This window comes from Vigna angularis, chromosome 5 (genome assembly GCF_016808095.1).
Source record: "Vigna angularis cultivar LongXiaoDou No.4 chromosome 5, ASM1680809v1, whole genome shotgun sequence".
Taxonomy (NCBI): Eukaryota; Viridiplantae; Streptophyta; class Magnoliopsida; order Fabales; family Fabaceae; genus Vigna; species Vigna angularis.
Window position 1 is genome coordinate 39208474 of NC_068974.1, and position 20695 is coordinate 39229168.

General features: G+C 32.0%; 2 protein-coding genes across 4 annotated transcripts; both read right to left on the minus strand.

Moving 5' to 3' along the window:
• Positions 1-1682: 1682 nt before the first annotated feature.
• Positions 1683-14256, minus strand: LOC108339580 (GPI inositol-deacylase). Of its 3 annotated transcripts, none has more exons than XM_017576731.2 (19): positions 14009-14256; positions 13224-13786; positions 12394-12642; positions 10063-10253; positions 9809-9980; positions 9277-9414; positions 9008-9197; positions 8410-8555; positions 7786-7962; positions 7544-7654; positions 6785-6904; positions 6214-6370; positions 4997-5160; positions 4734-4820; positions 4129-4457; positions 3794-3875; positions 3385-3524; positions 2894-3170; positions 1683-2329 (listed from the first exon to the last, which is right to left on the minus strand). In XM_017576731.2, the coding sequence occupies exons 2-19, from the start codon at positions 13512-13514 to the stop codon at positions 1997-1999; spliced, it is 3354 nt and encodes a 1117-aa protein (XP_017432220.1). In that variant the 5' UTR covers positions 13515-13786; positions 14009-14256; the 3' UTR covers positions 1683-1996. The 3 variants fall into 3 exon arrangements, with proteins under 3 accessions (XP_017432220.1, XP_017432221.1, XP_052733619.1); XM_017576732.2 differs by having other exon boundaries at positions 2894-3167; positions 14009-14255; XM_052877659.1 differs by lacking the exon at positions 14009-14256 and having other exon boundaries at positions 13219-13357.
• A 3494-nt stretch (positions 14257-17750) lies between these two features.
• LOC108339486 (uncharacterized) lies at positions 17751-19040 on the minus strand. The gene is made up of 2 exons (XM_017576614.2): positions 18692-19040; positions 17751-17882 (listed from the first exon to the last, which is right to left on the minus strand). The coding sequence occupies exons 1-2, from the start codon at positions 19005-19007 to the stop codon at positions 17857-17859; spliced, it is 342 nt and encodes a 113-aa protein (XP_017432103.2). The 5' UTR covers positions 19008-19040; the 3' UTR covers positions 17751-17856.
• Between the last annotated feature and the right edge of the window lie 1655 nt (positions 19041-20695).

Sequence of the window (20695 nt, forward strand, 5' to 3'; positions counted from 1 at the left end):
CCATTTCATCTTTTCTTGTGATTTTGCTTTTTTGGTTGGTGTGGTGGCTGTTGGAGAATTGGGGTGTGTGATCAATTCACCAACAATATTTAAATAATTGGGGTGTGTTCTAGTTTTTGTTGTTCACTAAACAAGACCATTTTCTTTTAAATGTTTGTGTTGTCAGAGGTTGTCAATTAATAATAATAATAAGGTAAAATCTCTTATCAGACTTTTGTGAGGAGGAGCCAAGAATATCCTCTTGCGCTCACACCCTTCATCTTTATCATGTTTGCAACTGTTTTTGACAATACATTCCGACATTTTCCATGGTTGAGATTCTCTAAGGCTTTGATAAAGCTGTCGGGCATCTCAACCCTGTAAGAGGAACTTTGCCTTTTCAATTGGTGATAATTCTTGCGTGAATTTGGCGTCAGAATTTATTCATCGGGATTAGGCATGTCGTGATTTTTTTCAGCGCGAATCAATCACACTATTATAAAAGTTAGTGATAAATATGTTTAGTCTTTAAACTTTAAAGATATAGTCCTTTTTAATATAATGATCTTAAATTTTTTTAAAGTGTCAAATGATGTTTCAGAACAGGGTTTGAATTGTTTAATCATTTAATATATATCATCTCAAATGTCAGTGTAAACCTCGGTTTAATACATAAAATGAAATTAAAGTAGTTGAAGTAAGATAATTAATCTATTTATTTTTAAAATTTGAAAACTGAAATGTATTAAAGTTTATGACAAAAATAAATTCTAATTTTGTATTTAAAGAAACATATTTAACCCTAAAAATTAATATCTAAAATTTGATATAACATCACGTTTTTTATGCATATGTTTCTAACATAGTAATAATGTTACACCATAATATATTATCTTCGATCCACGTGGGATTTTTAACCATCCTATAAAAAACGTTTTTTTTTCTGAGGAAACAAAATGAAACCATTAAATTCTAAAATTAGACAAGCATTGGCTTTTTAGAAGTAGAGACATGCCATTTTAAGTTTTTCTAATATTTTTATATTTTTTCCCAATTTTGCTATGAAAAAACAAAGGTGTTATGGGCCCTTGAAGGGGTGAAACTGGTGATGTATGAGAAGAACATGGGCCCACAAGTTAACCTACCAACCGGGATGACAAGTGTTTGGGTCAAAAGACTCAATGGCCTAACTTATCAATACACAACTTTTTATTAAGTAAATTTAATGTTTTCATTTAATACCCGGTGAAACTTATTTGATTTAATAGGTCTCGCGTAAATTTCATTGGTAATAATGTCAATTGAAAATATATCATTAATATACATTTTTCAGTGTGATGTTACGATAAGAGAAAATGCATTAATATGATTATTATTGTACAATAAAGAGAAAACTAAAATTATATATAGCATATCAAATCATCCTTCTATATTTTCTTTTGCCATCTAAACAATCTTGTTTTTTACTTAATTCTTTTCTCTCTCTTTCTTTTCCTTCTCTATATTTCTAAATCATTCCTTCCCTTTTTACCAAAAGGAAAGAAAAACACATTTTTAAAAGGAAAAACAAAAATATACAAAGTCTGAACGTGAATTACCTGTGTGATCGATCAACTTAGGTTCAACTTGAATGTGTTTATCTAATGAAACATGAACTTCTTCAACGTTCCGAAGATCATCCTCTTGTAAGATTAGGACACAAGTTCATTCAAACACTTTAGATTCCTCACATTCAGGCAAAATTGCAAAATATCCTCGTGAAACGATGATACAACAGCCGCAAAACCAGCCTAGGCCCATGGAAAAGACGCTAAAACTATCCATCTAAAATGTTACAACAGTTGTCACAGGGAATACCGGCATAAACTCGATGAACCTATATAGACCCTGCTCGTTCTACTTCAAATCAAATATCTAACAGCAATGCCCTACTGTAACAATCATCGAAACAATTACACATTTTACATACATACACGTGGAACTCCACTGTCTGGTTCTAAGAAAGTTGTGGAAAATTTCAGTGCCTGTGAGAATGCTTCCGGATGCTATAAGTAACCTCTCTCTTTTCGCCGTTCCAGTTACGCCACATTCTTAAACCGAAGGAAATGGCCCCCACAGCGCTCATAGCATAAAACACTCTATACGGAGCCAGAGTAAGACCAGAAAAATAGGACCAGTATCCAGCTATAAGGTAGAGAAAATAGAGTCTAACGTTTCGGATGGGGATCCCAGCAAAGGACACGAAGAAGGAATTGAACTCGGGCTTCGAGCTGCAGATGCCATGAAGTATGACGCCGATGCAAAGCACTGCATCCAGAAACCATGGGAGGCTCTCACCCAATGCTAGTCTCTGCAAAAATTAATTTTATAAGTAAATAAGAGAATATTAGTGCATTTTGTTTCAAGCAGTGACCTAGTAAAAATTTACATGGACTGTCATTCTAATCCATGCAATAAAACTCTAGAGAAAACACTGGACCTTGGATTTTTCATCTCAACATAAGTTCAACTTCAATATCAAAGCACTGATTTATTTCTTATCCACACCCTAAGTGATGAGAACATACAAGGTGAAACATTTAACAGAACAGTTCACCATTGTGAAAGTGAAAAGGCCTCGAGAGGAAAAAAAGATCCATTGAAAGACAACAAGAATGAAAGAAACCGAATCGTATTTCTTCAATTGCGTATATAACCATAAGGGAGATACAAAATCATGTAAAATAATGGGTAAGATTTTGTAAGCTCACGTCTCTCCTGGTCTTCATCAGGGAGAAACATCAGGAGTAAAGTTATGTTGTGGGAATTCAATCAATCAAATTCCCCTTTCCCTTTCCTATTTTCCCAAGAAATGATTGAATGACAGAATATGTTTAAAATGCTATCATGACACTAATTGTTATATATCATCTACCTGGAACCAAGCAACAACGGATGGAGCAAACATCATCGTTGCAACAAGATGCAATATCAACAAACCATGGCGATGGTGAAATAAATCTAGTTGTGCGTCACCAAAACTTCTTGATGAATCAGGACTGTTGGACAAGTTGTCTGCTGAAGGGAATGTCCGCTTAAAACTACCATCAAATTTGAAATTCTTCTTTTCAGACCCCGAATAATCTTCACTGTTACAGTCCAAATTTTCAGTAATTTGGTCATGGCTGCCACAAGATGCTGTCAGGAAACTGCTACATAAACAAAAACAAAAGTCAGTCTCAAAAAGTCAAACACGCCATGATAGGATGGACCTAAGGCCTAAAAAGAATCATACTAGATGGATATAGCATAGATTGATAGTACAGTATTTATATTTTAATTTATTTTAAACCCTAAGCTAGGAAGATCACAGTTGTGGGTTCATCAATACCAGCATTTTAATTTATTTTAAACCCTAATGTATACCTGCATAATGCATTGTGACAACAGAGAAAGTGAGAGAGGAGAAGTATGAGGAGACCAAAAGATGGATGAACCAAGCTTGCCAAGATCATTGCAGTAAGTGCCATAACAAGTACTGGATTGGATCTTAGAACCCTAACCACCTGTTTAATGTAAGTACCAAGATTCAAACGTAAATGAGATGAACTTAAAGTACAAACAAAACTGAAGATCACAAAATTACTTATAGATAACCACCTTCTTGTCTACCCACCACTGTTCTACTACCCCTTCCCCCACAGAATTAATACATGAAAATAAAAAATGAAAATTGGAAATATACTAGACCAGTAGGCCTACAAAATGTGGATAAGAAAGCCAAATACAACATACTTGGTTTGTCAATCAAAGGAAATATAACATTGTACTTTACCTTCAGAGAAAAGAAGCTAGACGAATGATTAACAAACCAACGAAGAGACAAAAAGCTATAATTCCGTTCCCACATTTGCCACCTGCAACATATTTATCAATAAAAACGTAGGCACAATTAGCATTTACGTTGTAGATTATCTACCTAAAATTTCTATTGGTAGAGATAAGAAAATAAATATAGATTAACATAAATCCACAAGAAATGTGATTTACTATCCAAATTCCAATTTATCAAGGCAAATCCTATTAATCAAGGCTGCCCTTCTTTACATTAGCACACATATTGAGCAAAATTTAGGGTGATAAGTGGCATAGATCAATCAGTCACCTAACCTTGTCTTGATGAAGATGTGTGTAACAGCAGCCACAAAGAATACCAAGTGAGTAATCAGAATTATAATGGCTATGAATCCGTTGGCAAAGATATAACAAATAAGAGAGATGCCAATGAAGCTAGCAAATGAAGGAAGTGGCTGAGACATCAGCAGTGAAAGGAATAAGGAAAAGAAAATGGGTAGAATGGCTAGGGGAAACAAATGTGATAATAATGTCAAATTTGATTCCAAAGCAGTCAGCATAGATGGTATCCTCAGATCAAGATCCCATGAATATGCTTGCCGCATTAGAGCAAAGAAAACAACAGCAACAGAGAAACCAACTATCTGCATGAACAGCCAATAGACAAAATTATTTTACATTAATGGAATCCTTATATTAAGTTGATGGATATAAAGATAATAGATCATATAACAATTTACCATTGTGAATCAATTGAAAACACTAAATTATGCAAAAATGGATAATAATAAAAAAACTTCTCATGGAAATATAACTCCATTTGTTTTTCAAAGGCATGAGACTATAGGCAATCCAAATAAATAAATAAGTAAAATGCAAGATAGAAGGTTACGAAATCAGGCATAAAGAGGTTCATTTACCTTTGGACTATACAATAGTAGAAGCCTACTTGCAGCAGCACTGACAGAAATTGAAATGCTACTCTTATAAGAACAATGTGGGTCAACCTATAGAATAGTGGAGAAATTAAAAGAATTAAAAGAATTGTCATAATACCACCCACTGCCAGAATTCTAGATAGTCGTAGAATTTGGCAGTTTGGCATGAAAATAACTCCAATTCTTTATTTGTTTAAGAATTTAAGGGGGAAACAGTTGAACTTTATGCATTAGGTGATTCATACCAGCAAAAGAACAATGGTTTTTTCAGATTGCTGGGTTGAACTCCAATATGCTGGGGAGGAATCAACAACAATTATCTCACTATTCAGATTTGGATATATATGAAGACCAGATGTATCATCCCACGCAAGTGCAACAGGTGGGAAACAGCGCAATTTGCAGAGCCCTGAAATACCCAGCTATAGTTATCTAAGCTAAAAAGAAAACAGTAAAACAGCAGAAAAATATTCATCACAAATTTAGAATGCATTCAACTATATGCATAAAAGAAAGCCAAGTTCAAGCCCACATTCATGTCATTAAAGATAAATTACATCATATCTTTTGGTAACATTTTAAACTTTTGGAGATTTCCCGCATTTTCAAACTTCTTTGTTTATATCATCAAAGAAGAATACGATGAAAAATTAGTTATGATAAAAGAAGTGTTCAGGCCCAATTCTTGTCATTAAAGATAAATTATATCATGTCATTTGGTAACATTGTAAGCTTTTGGAGATTTCACACATTTTCAAACTTCTTTATCTATATCATCAAAGAAGAATAAGATAAAAAACTTCTTTATCTACCACAATGACATGGTCTGTCTATACTTGCCACCAATCCCTAATAAAGCATATAGATGAGTCTATAGGCGATATGTCTAACAGAGTTATTGTTGTAAATAACGGATTATTAGGATAAAAACATGCTCAATATCTTCATAGTGATTAGGAAAAAATATTTTTATAATCTTCCAATTCATTTCAATATATTTTTATTTCCTTATTTTAAAGAATTTTATTACTACAAAATAGTAATGATGAGAATGTAATTGATATATGTTATCAGTAAAATAATTATTTAGTGTGTTTGTTATTTAGATGCTAATTGAATAGAATTTCCTTCTAATAGAAGATCCACTACTGAATATTGTATCTCCATTGGTGATAACATGATCTCTTAGAAGGGCAATAAACAAAATGTTGTTCCAAGATCTAATGCAAAAGCAAAAAATAGAGTTATGACCTCTCTTACTTGTGAACTTATTTTTACGAGACCTAGAATTGATTATATTTGTAACAAACTTAATATATGCAATTTTCACTACATACAAAATACATTTCAATACACCACAATGCCATATGAAGTTGGAAAACAGGCACACCACAGAAAAAGCTATCACCAAAAGTAAAATCCTTAAACGATAGTTTATTTGGTATTTGATTAGGATTCTTACTACTACTTTCAATGTCTCCAGCTTCCTCTTCTGGAAGTCCAGAGTTTCTGATTCCACAGCTGACAGTTTTCAAAGACAGAGTAACAGGTAGAAGCCCCACACTAATGCCAAATGATAATTTGACGGCTAGCGGATGAGCTTCCTCCAAAACCAAATCCTGCATAAAACAACATATCAATGTTATGCAACCTATTGCCCGCTGAAGAAGAAAAAATTGTTTCATTCACTTGCAAGTTGCTGAAAATTGAGAAACCTATTTTAGCACCGTAACAGTGTAATTTAATTTCACTTGATTTCTAATGAAACTTTCTACACGTATATCTTTTTTATTATATAATGTATATAACCTAATAAGACAAAAGGAACATCCCTATAATAGTTGTAGCGTTACATGTAAGCATCAAAGTAAGCTTTGGCTATATAAGGTCTGTATACTACAAACTGCTTCAGAATTAGAACAATTTCTGATGTAACAACAGGCACTGCAACGAAAAGAAACTCAAGAAATAAATTCATATCAGTAAATTACAGTCTAGGGTGACAGGTCGGCACATTCCCAAAAAATAACAACCTTTTGAGAATAGGAAGATTGAAGCATAAACCATGGAGATAATTCTTGACTGCCCTCCTCCGGATTAAAGAACTGTCCAACTGCCATAGATGCTGCTGGCGGTGGTCTTCCTGAAATACTCTGTGAACCACATTGTCATTTCACAAGCAAATATGGAACACAAAAACCATACAATAACTAAATCCAATTTAGAAGCAAACTGATTTAATTATTCCTGTCAGAATAAGAATTAAATATAGGTAGTTAGTAGTTTAATTGGAAAACTATTATACCTATAAGCTGTTTACTTATTAGGATTAATTACATAGATATTTTTTATGTAAGTTTCTTCTATAAATAAAAAAGATAAGCCGAGAGATAATTAATATCTTAAGTTCTTTTTCTCATATTTTCAGTAGTATTCCATCTTCAGTCATCATAATTAGTATGGCCACACAAAAGTACACTTACATAAAGAATTTTTAAGATTAGAAAAAGATAAACAATATTTAGTTTAACACATAATCCACCCATCCAGATGAAAATCACCTTTCTAATTTTATGAAAGATAAATGTAAGACCAAATGTAAAGCAAGTACAAGCTCCCCCATGGAAACTTTAAAATGAAAAAACATTCAATCTCAAACTCCTAATCAAGCAGAATAGAAAGGCTCAAGGGAAGAAAAGAATCAAATACGTACAAATATTTCTGAATACCTGTCAGGAAGATATGAATTTCTTAATATCTAAAAAGAAATCATTCAAAACTAAAAGTTGTACCGGACGAGGTGCAACTGATATGGTAAGAAATCTGAAGCCATGCATATCTTCTGGACCCAACCAAAATACAGCAGATGGAGGAGCTTGCTCAGTCTGACTGCCAGGTTCAAGCTGGTATATTATTGCAGATTAAATATTATAAGTGGCCAAACTAAATAGGCATCTTCCTAAGTCAACAATAGTAAGGTAGTATAAAGATAATCCAAACAAGACAGATTAGTCTGAAAAGAGGCATATTGTACCTGACGTGGTGCTGGACCTGAGGGAATGCGCATAATCTTTGCTGTCACTTCAACAACCCTATCATTGAGAGGTAAAGTAGTAGCAGATTTCCCCTTTTCCGGCCACAAATGAAGTCTAATTCCAGAACAAGGCTCTAGATTGGTCACAAGTACAAAATGACTTTTTCCATTTAAACCCTACACATCCAGATTAAATTATTAAGCAATTGCACCATTCCAAAAGCAATTGCTATCAATGATGAGGCTATAAAACTCAGAAAAGTTCAAATTGTCATGGACATTTTTGCAAAGATAGAAACTCTCAAGCACAAGACCACACAGCAAATCTAAAAGGTGACAACTCAAGCATTTCAAGGTTTGGAAAAGGGCCATTCATAGTTTCAACATATCCCAAGATTTGTTGCCTAGTTCAAAAAGAATTGGGAGACTAGGATTTATATAAGTAGGGATGAGTGTTTTTCCTTTTCTAGCAAATTATTGCACAACATATATTAATACTTATTTCTATTATTCAATGTTCTCTTTTTTCCTCCTTCTCTACCTAAATCCTATTATTTCTACAGAAGTTTACCTATGTATGTCATATACTTTGGATATTGTATCAAAGAAACAATAAACAAATACCAATTTTTGTATGTCCAACCACCGCCTGCGACCATCCATTGCTAATACAGTCACCTCATTTATCTGAATGTATAGGTCTCTATCAAGGCCCCCATCATTCCAATGAACATTGGCAGGACAAGCAATCAGCCTATGTAGGGGAGATCCTGCAGCCACAATATAATTTGAATACAAAATTTTGTACAAATGTGAAATTTTATTTCCAAATTGACATATATTGACATGGACAAAATTTAATCCAATTAAACAGAAACCACCACGTGACATAAGTATTGAATTTCCTATGCAATGCAAAATCATTTTTCAAAACTATTTGTATATTGCATCAGTCATGGAAAAATCATAAGGCCAAGTATATAGTAAGAGTTTTTACCAGTATAAATCAAGATGGCGGGTAACAGTAAAGATGGAAAAAACTATCTTCTTTGTCCATAAAGCATAATTTTTCTTTATATTATAAGCAAAAGTTTCAACAGTTATATGACCATAAAATAGAACTTTGGAATGAATATTAGATGATTCCAGAAAGCTTGTCAACAGAATTTTCAGATAAACAAAATACAACAACCATGGGATAATAAAATTGGTAACAACATACCAGTGACATCTTTTGTATTATGAACAGGAATGTTTATTGGTTGTTTATAACGGGGTAACTGCACCATCCAGTCAAAATAATGGGATATTCCACTACGCAGCATTCTTGCAAAAACTGCAAGTCTCTTTTGACTATCTGCAAATGGTTGGCCTGTTCGGGAATCTATCAAACTAAGAAGCGTGTGCGATACCTAGATAAGAATAAAAACGATAAGGATCACACAAAGGAGAAACAAGTTTATGTTCTTGACAAAGAAGAGACCTACTTACTTGGACAACCAATTGATTACACCATAAAATAGCTTGATGTTCCATAGACAACCACACATTTTTCATGGCTGTACTACTGATCATGAAGCCATGGGTTGGGGGCACAATATTGTCAAGTGATGTTAATTTTGACCGTACCTGAAAAAAAAGAAAGAACAAAAAATAAACCATAATGTGAAGGTTCATAATATTTAATAGTTGTTTAATAAATGTGATTGCATGAGACAGTACAACTTGATATTCCACCGTGTGATTTATACATTTACTGAAAATTTAAGAAATTTCATTTCTATATATTACATAAGATGGAAATTTAGTAATACTAAAAGAAGATACTAGTTAAGAATGTCCTTTAAATAGAGATAGTAAAAGGGCTGGTACCAACACTCTGGAAATTGTTAAAATTTAACAATGCATAGGGAAAATAATCTTCTGAAGCAAAGACAAATAAGGCCCCTTTTGCTATCAAATAGCATTCATTGGTGAAAAATCTACTACCTCTAGGGGGAAAAATGAAAACCATTGGCAATACCTGGTAATCGTTGTAGGCGCCAGAAATAGATACAACTACAACATTAGAGAGTACTGGATCAGACACATAACGCCCTGTGTTAGTGGTTTGAACCTTATATCCTTCTCTCCATTTGGAATTTACACGTGCAAAGTAATAACCCAACGAAGGCTGCAATGCCACAGGAGGTGATCTGAATAAAATACATGTATCCCATCAAACATTTAAGCGACACAGAAATATAACAAGAAAACAATAATAGAAAAAATGCATACTGATGTGGGGTTGAAAGTGTAAGAACAGTTTCAACTGCTGATTTCCTAAGATGAGGGTGGATAACAGCCGCCCTAGCAACAAAACCTCCCATTGAATGACCAACCAATATCACACTTTTTGGCAAACTCCCAGAAACCACAGCACCTTCTCTTGTTCGGGTATCATAAGACACTTTATATTGGTCCAAAATCTGCATGAGCAGATCATAAGCATTGAACAGAGTGACAATTTTCAATAATTAACTGTCTCAAGGAACATAGTTCTTACAATGCTAGAGACAGCACCAACTGATAAAAGAGTGCATAACACAGAACTGTCTACGGTAAAGAACACGAAAATAAAAGATAGTGCAAGGAATGGATTGATTATAAAAGAAAGTATAGAATAAAGAACGAATCTTTATTATATTCACTCAGTTATCCCAACTGCAGCGACAGATACAAGAATGTCGCATAGGAATTCAAAAACCTGATCTCTTTACAACCAAAAAATATCTGACCATTCCTCCCCTCCCTCCTCCCCCTCTTTTTCTCCTCATTCATATTCTTCTATACAACTGACTTTACTCATTAGTTGACATGGGGCCTTCTGAGCCCAAATCCCTTTCCTTCCTACCTCTTCTAACATAAACTATTCTAATAAGAGGTCTGTTACTAAAAATACTTCCCACCACAAGTTTCACCTTGTTCTCAAGAAGAAAGTGTGGAAAATGTTTCATTAGTATCAAATGATTCCCAAGTAGCTTCAAAGCCAGGTAGAAGTTCCATTCCACTAGAACTTCAGCTCCTTCTGCTATTACTTCTTTTATAGGTACAACTTGTAGCTCCAGCTGATCGTACCAAAGGCAGAGGTTGGGTACAAGTGATACAAGAAAAACTGGGTGGACTCTGCTTTCTGTGGGTAGTCATGGTTGATGATAAGCAACCTGTCCACCTTCATGGTATCCAATAAGGGCCATAAAATCACGACTCAACCTCTAGTTCCTTTTCTCTGCCAAGGATTACAGTATGTTGGGTTGTAATTTTAGATATACCCAATCTCTAATTGCAAAGAGCACTTCTTGCCTATGTTTATCAGCAAACATGTTCATCTTATCTTGTGCTTTTAAATGGTTCATCTTCAAGTCGAGATGAAGTGTTAATCTGTTAACTTCTTTTTATAATTTCAATTTTAAGTTTCTACACATTTGTTTATAACTTCAATTTGGCCATCAAGCTGAGGGTGATAAGCAAAATTGAATCTAAGTTTTGTGTCAGCTAAGCGAAACAGGTCAGTCCAAACAAGGCTAAGAAAATTATCGTCCCTAACTTTAACAATAGTAGTAGGAAATCAATTTAACTGGACCATTTCCTTTAGAAAATTTTTTGATACATCATGATCTGTATAAGGATGACTTAAGGGAAGGAAAGGAGTGTACTTAGTGAGTCAGTCAACCACCAAGTGTCATCAGACTGAGGGTTAAGAAGAATTGAATTTGAGTTTTGTGTCCACTAAGCAAAACAGGTTAGTCCAAAACAGGTAAGCAAAGAAAATGTCTCTCACTTGGGGAGGTTGGCTCCCTTCGCTTCATCAGGAGACAGTACTTGAAGTTGGGGATCTCTCCTTTTTGTCATTAACCCCAAAATGTATACATGGATAACTGTAATTCTTTGTAGTCTATATCCTCTGAATCTTGAAGTACTCTCTCTTCTCCTTTGTTTGTTTCCCCTTTCAAAATTAATACTTGTAATTGCTTATTTTTACACATATGGTCAAGTTGGTTAAAAAGTAGAACAAATAAATAAAGTTTACTAGCACTGATGCATAGAAAGACTTAATAAATATTTGCAATGCTGAGGGTTTAACTATATCATTCTAACAAGTCACAACATTCATGAGATAACACTAAACCAAAAATCTAAGTTGAATGACTTGAAAACAGAGAAGAATGTCATTCAAAAGCATCAAACAAAACCAACTAGTTTATTCCCTACCATAAGATGGTCTAAAAGTAGAAATAATAAATATTACTAGCACTAAAACAAAGCAAGACTCAACATTTGCAGAGCTGAGGGTTTATCTGTCATTCTAACAAGTCACTAGTTCATTGGATTTTAATGATGTTGATAATCAATAATAAGAAACAAATTCTCAGCTTATTGAGAATATTAATACCATTAGTGTGAACCAGCCAATACAACAACAATGATAACAAGTTCAATTCAAAACAGATTGGTGATCTACAGACTACCAATAAACCATCTCAAGAGTTTTAAGATTACAACCAGATTGTATTCATCCAATATTCATTTGCATCCATTTGGTATAAACTAAAATAGTAAAAGTGATACCTTATGTATAGCACGTACAACATATTCAGTGTGCTCTTCAAGAATGGCACCATCCATGGCAGAATGTTCACCTTCAAGATCAACAGCAAACCAGTCCAGCCTGCTGGTATACTGGCTGGGTAATTGAAAACTAGATAAATTTATATCTACACCTCCTTCTTCAGCTCTTAGGGTTGCCTCGTGGTAGAATGTACGCTCTAGGGGACCATTCTGATATGCCCTATCAGATTCAGCTGCCAAAGACCGCACCTACAAAGTGGATACAACTAACAGAAAATGTTAACAGAAATATAAAATTTCGGGGGCCAAGTAAAAAAAGTTAGTTTCCTAAATCATTATCAACATTAAAGTTAGTTTCGTAAATCATAGGGGATCTATGCCGTATTTTTCTATCTTTTATTCATTTTATTCTTTTTTTCCTTGTTTTCAATTTCACAAATGAAAAGAAGCATCATTCCCGTACCCAAAGGAATTTCACAAACTCCTATAAAATCATTCAAAAATGAACTGATAATGAGTTACCCTAGAATCTAGATTCAAAATCAGAAACCTTGGCCAACAAGTAAGCATACCTCAAACTTTGAGAAAAGCAAACTAGAAATGCAGATTTACATGTCATCATACTACATAACTACATTATCCACTCTCAAATCGATCTATAACAACTAAATCAACTTACTCCCAAATACCCCAACATTAAAACTACTCAAGTCCAGCAATAACATTAATATTTTCCATTCTTCATTTTTACATTCTGATATTTATTTAACAAGTATCCATAACCCATACCAACTTTGCCTAATTCTAAACAAAAAGAAATAGGACCTTGCCTGTTTGAAGCTGCCACCATTGCCTGGGATGAAAAGCACGGGCACACCACTGAGCTTTTTAAGATGCTCCTTAAAATCTATTTTTTTCCATCCCTCGTGGTACAAATACAAGCCATACTTCGCAGGAGAAATGCTCTCCGAAGATGAAATGGGAATATAAGTCGGATACATGTAGGTCATTATACATCCATTCGAAATAGGCTTCAACAAACCATATAAAGCAGCCAGACAAATCCCTACTATCACAATAATCAAAATTCCAATCCTAATTTTTGCTCTAAAACCTGGCATTTTCAAATAAAGCTTCTACTCCACAGTCTTCAAATTGCTGCAAAATTCACTTCAACAAACTCTCTAAATCAAACAATAGTAGTTCCCTAGTTGAAATAGAACTTCAAGCTACGCGAACACAGAACAACATCATCAAACAATTAAACTAATCCACGCAACTAACACAGATTCCATCGCCATCGCCGCAATCAGATCGCCATCAACCGTTCCAATATATTGAACAGCTTCGATCCAAAAAACAATAGATCGCTTTGGACAAATAAAACGGAGATCTACAATTCAACAAAAACACAGTTAAAGAACATAAGATAATCCGAAGCACAGAAAAGAAATCAGAGTAATATAAAAATATCAATAAAAAGAATAAACTCCAATATCGTAGATCTGAAACACGTCCGGTGGAAGCGGTGCTACCTCCGAGGAGAAGTCAAATATATATAGAGATAGAGGGAGGGAGACAGAGAAAAAGAGAAATAGAGAAAGCGAAGGGTTACCCAACAGAGAAAGGAGAGCCTAGAAGGTGAAGATGAGCAAAATGGCTTGAAATGCTGAGACTGAGAGTATGCAACAGAATTATATTTTAAATTTTGTTGGTACAAATTGCGACGACAAAAGAAACAAGGAGGAGCGTGCGTCACAATCGGACTGTGACAGACTACACACTGGAGTTTCCTCCGTCCACAACTTCAGCTGTATGTTCTTATTAAACGTCCAATCTATCTCTAGCCAAAGACTCCCACAGTTTGGCCTTCATGAGTGTATAAAAGGAGACCCAATAGATTAATTATATTTTCTAGGTAATAATATTGTTATCTGTCAACAGTGTATTAGTTGTCAGTATAATAAAACAAGTATTTTAACATTGCAATGCACGGATTCAAAATATATATATTTTATAAAATAAACTTATGTTTATAAAAATATAAGTAATATTTAGTATAAATATTATATTTTTTGTAAATTTAAATATAAATATTTTTATTATAAAAATATATTTAAGTTGTTTATATATTCTTTTAATAATAATAAAAGACAAACATTTTTTTTAACTTAGTATTGTATTGATTACTTACTTTTTCTAACTAGTTATGAGTACTTTTGGCAAAAAAATTACAAAGTTGTACATAAACATGAATAATATTCTTTTATAAGAAGTTTTAAGAATTTGTTCAACGAAGAACATCTTATAAAAGGAATATAATTAACTAACTAAATCTACCTATCGGTGTATGGATAATATAAACACACAAAAGAAAAAATATAACACATTATTATTTGCTGTCTTCAAGCGCAATTTTCTTTATATAGACTGGTAGGTTCTAAAACTATAATTGATGTTTTAATAGTTTCTATATTTTTTTTTATGTATTCTCAACTAAGTTTAAGGTTAAAGTACTTAATTACAGGCATTTAAAATAGTCAACATTCAATCAATATCTTAACCATTTCAACTACCAAACCAATTTTAAAAACATTAATCTATCACAACACCTAATTTATTTCCTGCAAGATTCTCACAGGTGCTCTTCACAATTAAATTAACATATTTATCAAAATCTCACTACTATATTCTTTTTTGAAATAAAATTCTTAGATTCACAAGAACCAACTTTACTTTATTTATTGAAAGAAATATATCTGCCAAAACAATGAAAAAAGGGTACAAGTTTTCCTCATTTTGTTAAAGAAAAAAAATTAGAAGAGAAAGTGTTAAATTTCTTTTATAGATCATTGATTTTTTTATGATTTAGAAATGATTTTGAGAAATGTCTGTTTTTTATTTTTAAAATCTAAATTTTATTTTTGAAATATAAAATAATAAAACAATGGACACAAAATCCTTTTCAACAAGTATGAAACATCTGATAGCCTCGTTAATAAAGCCCCTCTAAGTCTCTTAAATATATAATTGTATTTATCAATAATTTTTAAAAAAATAATTACTTGAGTTAGTGAAACACGTTAACATTGTTATGGGTTTTTAAAAATAATAATAATGTTATTAACTTATAAAAAGTTGCATTTTAAAATTAATTTTTAGACTTTAAAATATATATTATTCATAAAAGGTTTCAAAAGAATAAAAAAAGAGCAGATGGCTGGAAACTGCTACCTGCTAGAAGGAGGTTGTTGATATCGTTGTTGCCATTAGTTTTAATCACTTTCTTTTTCATTTTCTTGGTTGCATGGTTCACTCTTTTGGATTTGTCTCTGGGTTTTCTTCTGCTTGTTGTATTGTTTGGTAGAGGCTTGACTTATTTTCGTATTAGTAAAAAAAGTAGGAGTTTTTTTATTCTACACAAGTGGTTATTAGGAGTTTGATTTTCACTTCCCTCTCCTGGTTACTGTTATTGAATCAGTGTTTTTGCAATCTACATGAGTGTTGTCTTGTTTTTTCTTTGGTGCAAATATTAGTTATATTTTCTTCCAATAAGGTGTTTACCAATATGGCTTTTGATGTTTCTTTTTGCATTTGGTGTTCTTTGTTTTGGAGGGTATTTTATCTTTTTTTACTGGATTAGGGATTTCTCCATCTCCACTCAAATCTCTACTTCCTTAGGAGTTTTTGTGATGACAATACCCCAACAGTGAATCACAATTGAAATCTTGCTTCTGTTAGATGACACATTTTTTCTAAAAGAGGCACCACCCACACTAAGATTTTTTTCATTTGTTTTTTAATTTTAATGTTGTGTAAATTCTTGACAGCCTTTGTGAAGATTCATGTAAATTGTGCCTTCACATTCCAACCCTCTTTAAAAGTACATTAAATTGCAACTCCCTTCAAAATCTCAATAAAATCATATTTTAATGATTTTCTGCAAATTGGGATAGCTACGGACAATAAAACTCAATTTTAGAGGTTTTGTACAACAGATGATAGTCAAAACCTTGATTTATTTAGCCCGTTTAAATTAAAAATCCTATTAGGTTCATGATACAAAATTCAAAAAAATTCAATGGTTATGTACAAAATGAAAATCTTTATTTTGACTTTAGCTTTTTTTATTGATTATTTCTTTATTTGTTTGGTCATGCTTTTTATGAGAAATTTGGTTAGAGAGTTGGGGTTAGATTGGGTTGGATTGAAGTTGGGATTAGAGATTTGGATTAGGGTTTGGGTTCGGGTGGGTTGGTTGGTTGGTTGAGGTTGTGTTTGGGATGGGGTTGGTTGGGTTCGGGTTGGATTGGGTTTGGGTTGGATTGGGTTTGGGTTTTGGGTTGCGTTAGATTGGGTTGGTTTGGGTCTGGGTTGAGTTGGGTTTGGGTTGGGTTGGGTTGGGTTTGAGTTGGGTTCGATTCGGTTGAGTTCGGTTTGATTGGGTTGAGTTGGATTTGGTTCGGTTTGGTTCAGTTCCTTTTAGAATGGACCAAATCTAGAATGAACCAAATCTAGAATGAAAGTCTTGAAAAGATCATGGTATATAAAGAGGCAAAAATGATGTTTGTTTAATTAATGCTAAGTGTCTAAGACATGATGGTTTTATGTTGTGTTTTGGGATTTTTTAAGAGAGGTTGAGTCAACTCTTTAAAGAAGATGGATATGAAAGATCACTTGATTTGATGTTAAGGTTTTTTTTTTTTGCTTTACTCGATTTTATTAAAAAACTTTAAGTGTATGTTTTAAAATTTGATATGGTTTTAAATTTTAAAAATAAAGTAATATAATTATTCTTACATAATTATGTTAAAAAAAATTATGTATCAAATAAACTTAATTTATTCTATTTGATATATTTAAATATCTTTAAAACTTTGTTTAATACGTTTAAACGTCGATCTAAAACGAATGCGTTACCATGTGAATATAAAATTATGCATAATATGTGAAAAGATTTAATAACATTGGATTAAAAAATTTGTATTAATTTATTTTAAAAACTTGAAAATCATAATATATTAAAACATGCGATGTAATCAAGTTTCAGTTTGACATTTAAATTTAATAACTACAAACATTTTTAACTATACATTTTAAAAATACAATATAAAAGACTAAAAAACGATAGTAAAATCCAACACTATGATATTTATTTAAAATAATCATATACTGATGTTTATTTAACGAAATTATGAAAAGAAACTAACTATAAATTACTAGTTATCCATGTCTCCCACATTTATTAGTTTTATTAACAGAGTAGAAGAAAATATGGGATAAGTGTAATTAAATATTGCCATGTTTTAACACGTAAATAACTAAGATTATTGTGCAATGATATAATTCTTTATTTATTACATAAACAAGTATATTTCATTTTAAACACTCATTCCATATCCGAGCTACTAAATTATGATGCTTGGTAGCCATTGCGTTTGGCAGATTGCGAAAATGTTCACTTCATGGCGCCGGCGGAATTACAATAGCTGAAACAATAACATATACCATCACTTATTTCTTTCTTTACATTTATGATATTGACCATTATAATAATAAAGATTTAATATAATTTTATCATTTACTTAATTTGTATTCAATGTAATTATTATATTTTCTACAAAGAATCAATATTGTTTAAAGGTTAATAACTCTGTTAATACAATTATTTATTTTTTTATATGTTTACTGTCCAATCTTAAAAACAAAACGGAATGAATGATATTAACACTTATCTAATATAACAGATTGAGTTTTTCTAAAATAATATATGAACTATATTTAATTAAAAACAAATAGAAAAAGAATATTCAATCATTACTATAATTTTAAGAATTAAAAATAGTATTAAAAAGGACATAAGTTAATAAAAATATTAAAAATTTGAAAAAAGCAATATTTTATATTTTTTATAACTTAATTTGTTAATAAAAACAAAAAACTAATAAGTAAACAAATTACTGATATAAAATAAAACAATAGTTGAGAGGTTAATAAAGTGTACTTTTTGAGAAAGATTTTATTGTTATTCATCTAAATGAATCTTAAGAGTTATACAAAAATGGTTATTTAATTTCTAAACCATCCAATTTATCTGTTTACAATAAAAATTCAAAAGATTGTAGGTAAAATATGTTTCTGAACTAAATTGAATGTAAAGGTTAAAAATATCTCATATTATTTTGTTTGTTTATAACATTTATTATATAAATAACACAAAAATCATTCATTAATTGTTTATATGAAAACATAATTTTGCTATAACCCTAAAGAATTTTAAGCAGAAAATGTTAATTACCTCCGCAATGCATTCCTGCGGGAAGATTCAAACCACAAGAGCGTCCCATGAACACAGCTTTTGGAATACTGACAAGGCTTGCAACTTCTTTGGTAATGAGTTTGCAAGCACATGGCACATTGAATTGTTTCAGCACTGCACAGCAAGCTGCTGAAGGTTTAATCTTTGGTCCTGTTTTCTGCACATACTGTTGGCACTGCGATATCAGATCTGGCAAACTTCCTCCACATTGCGCAGAAACCTCTTTTGTGTTACAGATTAAACATCCTGCGATCACTAACATTGTCAGTGTCAAATACGTGCTGCCACTTCCCATTTTTTCTCTCAGGTTTGTACGATAAATCCCTCAATTCTGTCACAACGATGCTTACAAAATTTGCGCCAATGTGAATGAGTTGGTGAACATTTATATATGTATAGATGTGCGAATACGAATAAACACAATTTCGATTGTTTCGGTTTTTTTAATGAGGTTGTTGTGACTTTTGCTTTCTTTACAAATGCTACTTCCATAGTCAAAACAATATCGTGAGAAACTACGCCGATTACCATAGAATTGAACGTGTCTGAAATTACCCAAATGATCCTGCATGTGCTATGTTACAAGGAAAGAGAATCGTCAAATTGAGGATATAATTGTCGTTTAGCTTTACCTTTGCAGCATGGGAGAACTAAAATAAATAGATAGTTAATACTTAAGAGAAACATGGTATCGTTTCGTTAATACTAAGAGAAACAACACACATGTTATTCTTATTAGGTTTTTGTTTGTTGGAAAGCAAATAGCGAGAAAAGCATTTGTTTGAAGTGAATGACAAATCATGCAGCAGTTTATGCTTTAGGCGGCTGAAAGGAAATAAAAGGATGGAGAAAAAAATGCTATGCCATTTTTACTTCATCCAAATGTTAATTTTATTGTCCCGAAAATTTTCAAGGGAATTTTTTACCATAATAATGGACTTAAAATGTGTTTTATAGAGCTAAAATCAAAGGTTACCATGTGCACATAAAAGAAAAATTGTGTTTGATCTATATCTTGTATGCCCAATACTCTAGATTGGGTTTTGCCCGAAGCTGTATCCAAACACTTTTAATAAATATAAAAAAAAAACTATAGTTTACCTTTTTATTTATGCACCCCTTTCATATTCTTACTTTCTTCTATATTTTTACCAAGTTACATTGTATTATTTGTATAAACAATGCTTAAGGGGTGAAATAAAGTGACCGGAGCAAGATCATAAACCTTTTCGTTATGAAAGCGGTATTTGGAAAACAAAAGGGGCGTAGATAGCAAATGCCAAACTATAGCCTCCCAAAACTAATATGGTTGAAAGCAATCTTGGGTCCAACAGTATAAAGAAATGTTATTTGTTTTTTTTATGTGATACGTTTGTAGTTATGAATGGTCTATGATAATTATTTTATATTGATTATCTATTTATAATGTTTTATTTAGTAGTTTACATTATTATATGAGATGTTACAATTTATGATGTGTTAAAAAATGGAGTATAAAAAAATACAAGAATGAAAAAAGTATTTTTTAAATGGAAAATTAATACTTTTTGTCTAAAAGTTATGAAGGTAATGTATGTATGGTAAAATAATCACTTTTTATTTGTTAGCATTTTATTTTTCTAAGTGTAGTTATTATTAAGGTAAAATTATATTTAAAAAACATAGTATATCTGTTTGTGGTAATAAAAGGATTGAACTCTTTACTAAACATGTGAACATGAAGAGTGGTTATGAGTATTGTAAGAGTTTTGTGTGTGTTTATCACATGGTTGACCTTGAAATGTAATTTTTTTTTTCTTTTTTTTATAGTCAATTTGGTTAATTTGATATATTATCAAAACTAAAAATTACGGAAATTACAATATTGCAAAGAACTTCTTTTTGTAATATAGTCTGAGATACTGTTTTAATAAGTATTTAATATTTTGTAATAGATATTTACAATTTTGAAGTGTTACACCTCGTACATGCATTTGAATAAAA